Source organism: Myodes glareolus, chromosome 24 (genome assembly GCF_982192425.1).
Source record: "Myodes glareolus chromosome 24, mMyoGla1.1, whole genome shotgun sequence".
In the NCBI taxonomy this organism is placed as follows: Eukaryota; Metazoa; Chordata; class Mammalia; order Rodentia; family Cricetidae; genus Myodes; species Myodes glareolus.
The window spans coordinates 46362166-46368069 of NC_142049.1; the positions used below are offsets into that span (position 1 = coordinate 46362166).

The window sequence follows — 5904 nt, forward strand, 5'->3', positions numbered from 1 at the left end:
TTTCCTTCCTTCATAGGGACTTGGGACTTGTGGAGAGCCTATCGGGACAATCTAAAAGCCAATGACCCAAACTCAGATACTTTTCTGCTTGGGGAAATTTTGAGGCTCAACAAAGGGGAGCTGGAGACATCTGGGCTGCTAAAATAGTCAGGTAATGGTCCTGCTGCTTCAGGCCTCTCACTGTTCCGACCTGTGGCCTCTCCCACTGTCTGTGCTTGCAGGATCTGGGTGGTCTGGAGAGCAAGAAAAGGAGGAAAATTCTGGGGAGTGAGGGTGGATAACACCCACAACGAAACAGTGAACACCAAGATGCGGTCTCAAATCCATCTTGTCACGGGGTGTGAAAAGGACAAGCAGGCTGAGACCTTTCCCCAAGGGACTGATATTTCCTCTTCCCTGTGGCTAAATTTGTGCTCCTCCAGTGTTTTCTGGGTCATTCCTTGATAGGTGAGGAGGAGGGGCCTTTGAGGTGGGGCTGTCTCACTCTGGCATTCATACCCTGTCTCCCTTCCTTGGATTTCAGCACCAGCAAGAAATACTTTCAAGGCCTCTTAAACTTTTATTATTTTGGAATGAGAAATCATGGACTGGAAAGTCCGGTGTCTATCCAGAAAACTGGATAATGAGACCAAAGTGGCCAGAACCCTAATTACTTTAGAGCAGAACAGAACAGAACAGAGAAACAAATGTGATGCCCTCATCATACCGACTGTGTTGTAGCTGTACCCTTCCTTCTCCAAGAAAACCAACACATTTAACTTTTTCTTTTGAATAAAGGGTAGCGTATACAAAATGAACTGTAGCCCCTGATGCCCTGATGACCTGAATGAACTTTTCTCATAAGATAAATTCACATAGAAAATCTTTAGGAGCCCGCTACTATAAAGTCAGCTAGGTCCTGGAAGCTAAGGCCAAGGAAATATCCGGTGAAAGGAACTGAGACAGAAACACAGGATAGAATCAGGAGGTCTGTAAGGTCATGTGAGAACCGCCAAACAGCCCAGAGTTTATTCCAGGACAACCTTATAAGCAAAGGCAGAAAATTGCACAGCACAGTCAGTCAGTACCTAAGCACAAGGCCATTCTTGTCCTTGAGTGAGCAGCCCCCTCTCTAGCAGGCGCTTGCGTCTCAGAAGCAGCCTTACCTTATATCCTGATGTTCCTGAGGTTTGGTGTCAGCCGTATTCTTTGTAGTAGATAGGATATTCTTTTCTCATGGGCAAAATGTTCCTTACCATGGCTAAATCAGAAGACTCTCACAGCCCTCAAGAATATTGGAAAAAGCAGAGCAGGCAAGCTTGAACTCAAATGCCTCATAAGTCAGAATCGACTGCAGATGGAAACTGAGTCATATGTGAACTACCACAAACACCTAGTGCTGCTTCTCTGTCTCCAACAGCTGTTTCCTGATGTTATCTCCCAGCATTCCTGTTCTGTGCTTTGCCACTTTCTGCCTGAACCCACTGTAGCATAATTGACAACCTGGGGCCTTCCTCATTCCTGCTGATGGTGTTTTATTTCTTCATGACTTTGAAACAAATTCCTGTACTATTGTTTTGTTTTCCTGGCTTATCACAGTATCTGAATTAATCTGCTTTATTATCTTTCTTAGTGACTGCTCATGAACAAACACTTGAGTCTGCAGAAGTCATTTCCCAGTGTTGAGTTCAACCGTGTGGATGCCAAAAGTCAATTTCTTCTGTTCTTTCTCCTATTTTACAGGTCCAGCTTAATTTTGAACTATAGTTTGAAAGGACATAATCTTAGGCTTTGGATTTGCCATGCACCCCCATGATAATTATATATTCAGATCTCTTTTTCCAGTATTAATGTTCCTTACTTAGACACTGGCCCTGCATGATTTGATGGAAAGTCCTTACCTTGATTATTTCCAGTCAGGATGGGGAAGACTCTGGAAGCTCCACGTGCCGCATTCCTGAGCATAGATAGATTACACAATAGGGGAAAGCCGAAATGTGTCAAGATAAATCTTTGTGTCCTGAAACTTAAGTTATGGCCAAGTAGGATTATGCAAGATCAAAAAGGGGATTTCTCCACTAGCTAAGTGACAGTATATATAGATAGCCCCAGTCACATCTCCTCAACGAGTAACACAAGCCGCTCACCCAAGGTCTCAGCAGGAACTGAGCCCCAGGTGAGTTGTCAGAACTTTCCAGCATTTGCTCTTTGCAGACTCTGTTCTTCTGTTTCCCGCCAGTATTCACTGGCTGTGTTTTCTTGCTCTGTTTCTCTCCTGAATGTACTAGATGCATTAGCATTCACAGGAGGCAGGACTGTTGGCATGGGGATTTGTTGTCTGCTTCTGTGTGAATTCAGGCAAGGGCAGAATCAGCCTTCTCTAGATAGAGTGCAGAGACTGTGATGGCAATAAAGCCACCACACGCCTCTCCAGAAGCTTCCTATACAGTTGGGTTTTGGTTGGCAAGATCAGACTGCAAAGTGCTTTATACTAGTGGTCCATTTGCAAGCTCTCAGGCACGGGGAGTTGAATGAAACACGTGGAAATGGGAAGCTAGAAGGTCCCTGGAATCCACTTCCATCATCTCTCTACATGTGTGTGGATTTCTGTATAAAATCCAGTGGGATTTGGTGCTGGCATACAAGGACAGCTCATAGAAGCATCCTCCACCCCATGAAATGGAGTGTTCATCCTGTGTTTCCCTGACCCTACAGCAGGATGAAGCCTTCCATTGCCATCATTTTGTGTCTCTTGGTCCTGGGAGTTGACAGCCAAAGGTGGATCGAGTTCATCAAAGAAGCTGGTCTAGGTAAGAACAAAGGATGGGGGCAGGAGGTTGTATTTCTGGATTCCAAGTATTTACCAGAGCAGGGACCACACAACTCAGGGCAAACGTTTTTGTGAAGTATGCTGGATAGGGGAACATTGTCGCTCTTGCTATGTCGTTCTGAACTTTTATGGTCAGTGTTGACCTCTTCTGTGAGGATCCCAAGCCTGAGAGCACACAATGTGAGTAGAGCAGCTTTTTCACAGGAATAGAGGAGCAATCTGTACTTGAAAGATGCAGACTCGCCAACAGGTTAGGGGATCTGCTGCCCCCTTGTGGAAGGTGATGAACAGCTCACTTCTGTGTCTGGGGCCTGTGAAATCAAGGACATTCCAGAGAGTGTGTTCCACAGTGAAATTCACAGACAGTAAATTTAACCAGTCTTCGAGAGTAAGGGAGCACTCAGTATGTCTCTAGAGACACATGAGCTTAGTCAATGTGCACATGGTTGCAGATAGTACCTTCCACACAATTCTCATCCTATCTTAGACATAGAGCCAAGAGCAAGGATGTAGAACTCCTGGAAATTCAACATTGCATGTTCTCATGTATTTCGACATCATGGCTTACTTATTTATTCTAGATCTTCCCACCACCATGTATGTAGTCCTTCAACATACAGGCGAAAATACAGCCGAATTTTCTAAGTTCCCTGTAAGAAATTTTGACACCGCCATGAGAAATGTAGTTAGTATACATGCTTTGATGTGTTTTCTTCAGTGACCATGGTAAAAATGCATTCTCTGTCTCCTCTTACTGTCCTGGGAGCTTCCACCTGGAATATTGGCTTCACTAGTTAGCTCTCTCAAGTGACAGTGCCGCCTCTCTTTGTGCAGAGTATACACAGTTCATAGAAGACACCGCCTAGGATTCCACAACTTTCTTTAATCCAACTTGGTCTAATCCAAGGAAAAGGTCTCCCCCTTAGGGTCTCTAGGGAAGCCCTCTTTTGGGACATGAACTCACCCCCATGGACCATTTCAAAGTATTATGCTTTCAGGGTGAAAATGTGAAAATCCACAGAAAGTTTGCATTCCTCCAACACTGCAGTGAAACCCCAGGTTTGCTTTTAAAGTTTCCTGCCTCTGTAGGACTTCGGTCTTGTTGAGAGCATATTGGGACAATCTAAAAGCCAACTTACAAAACCAGACAAATACTTCTCTGCTCAGAGAACTTCAAGGCCCAATGAAAAGGAGCTGCAGACACCCAGGTTTCTAAAACTATCAGAAAATGCCCATTCTGCTTCATGGCACTTACCATTCCTGCCTGTGACCGCTCCTTCCTGCTGTCTGTACTGCTGGGTCTGGTTGCTCTAGAAATCCAGAAGTGGAGGGAAAGGATAGAGAGTTGTGATAAATAAAACCCACAACAAAAAAGTGAAGAGCAAGATGAGGTCTCAATCCATCTTGTTGCAGGTTGTGGAAAGGAGAAACAGGCTGAGGACCTTGCACAGGAGAGTGATATTAGTTTCCCTGTGCCTACATTTTAACTCTTCCAGTATTTACTGGGTCATTCCTTGGTAGGAGTGGAGGATGGCCCTTGTTGGTGGGGCTCTCTGTTCCTCCAATTTACCTCTTGTCTCTGTTCCTTGGATTTCAGCATAGCCAAGAAATACTTTCAGGGCCTCCTAAACTGCTATTATTTTGGAATGGAGAACTATGGATTGGAAAGCCTGGAGTCCACCCAGAAAGCCAAGGAATGGGGCCAAAGTTGCAAAACCCATAATCACTTCAGACCTCAGGCTTTGCCTGAGAAGTTCTCTACCGGTTACTCAGGCTGTACTGAGGGGACTAGGCTGTGAGCCACATCCCTCTCCACTTGCTTGGATGTTATGGACTCGGTGTCCACAGGACAGCTTCTAGGGTGGGCCAGCCCAAAGCCCAGCATGTGGGTCTGGATGGAAGCCGAGCTGGTCAGTCTGGGCCACTGAGAACACTCTCTCAGGAGAGGGGCAGAGCCAGCTCTTCTAAGCCCATACCATCTGGACCAGTTCTCCCATACCTGTAGTAAGAGGTGAGACCGTCTCTCCAGAGTGCCAGGACCAGCTCTCCCAAGTAGGGGGAGAGTTGCAGCACCAGCTCTCACAGGAACATCTTCTAACAACTCTCAGGAGTAACCTGGAGAGACCAGCTACGTTTGGACAGTGTTCTTCTCTGCCATGGTCTCAGGCTGCTCTGACCACAGGCACAAGCCATGAGTTCTTTTCATCCCTTTCATCCTCTCTAAGACATAGGCAGAGTCTTTAGTTCATGTTCCTGTTGTCTTTCCCACCCAGGCGCTAAGGACATGTACCAAGCCTACACTGACATGAAGGAGGCCAACTGGATAGGTGCAGACAAATACTTCCATGCTAGAGGGAACTATGATGCTGCCCGAAGGGGTCCCGGGGGAGTCTGGGCTGCTGAAGTCCTCAGGTAAACACAGACTGTTGGGATGCTGGGTCTGAGTAGGAGGGATTGACTATGCTGGGAGACCAGGGGCAGATGAGTCCCGGAGAGGGTCATGCCAATCTGTGTCCTTGCCCACTTGTTCATGCAGTTACTTCCTCCATTCATGCTCAGTGTAGATCCTGGGCTGTGGACAGAGCCAGCGCTCTTCTCGAGATGGGTAGGTCTGCTTCCAAATGCAGACAGGGAGTGATTCTCAGTCCTGTCTATCTGGTGATGGTCATTCAGTACAGACTGGACCTGGCAGGGTTTGTGTTTCAGGCCATCCTTCCCTGCCCCTCCTGGATTCCCTAAGGCCATTCCATGCTAATGGGAGAACTGGGAAGGTGTACTGTGGCTCTGGTGATTGATGATGAATTTCTTCCATGTCTGTTTCTCCTAGTGATCTAAGAGAGAACATTCAGAGTCTCATAGGCCGTGGACATGAGGATTCCATGGCTGACCAGGAAGCCAACAGATGGGGCCGCAGTGGCAATGATCCCAATCGCTACAGACCCAAAGGCCTGCCAGAAAAATACTGAGCATCCTCCCTTCAGCCTCAGGGGGCTGTGCTATGGGCTCTGGGGACAGGACGTGGAGTTCTTTGCTTTTGTGCACACTGTGGGCATGGAGAACATACAGTGCATGTGCAATAAATTCATAAGATGAAA

General features: G+C 46.7%; 1 protein-coding gene across 2 annotated transcripts; it reads left to right on the forward strand.

The window, feature by feature from the left end:
* Positions 1-1997: 1997 nt before the first annotated feature.
* On the forward strand, positions 1998-5904 carry LOC148118208 (serum amyloid A-5 protein-like). Of its 2 annotated transcripts, none has more exons than XM_087901575.1 (4): positions 1998-2155; positions 2695-2789; positions 5083-5221; positions 5637-5904. In XM_087901575.1, exons 2-4 carry the CDS (start codon positions 2699-2701, stop codon positions 5773-5775), a joined length of 369 nt encoding a protein of 122 aa, XP_087757701.1. In that variant the 5' UTR covers positions 1998-2155; positions 2695-2698; the 3' UTR covers positions 5776-5904. The 2 variants fall into 2 exon arrangements, with proteins under 2 accessions (XP_087757701.1, XP_087757702.1); XM_087901576.1 differs by having other exon boundaries at positions 2054-2155; positions 2698-2789.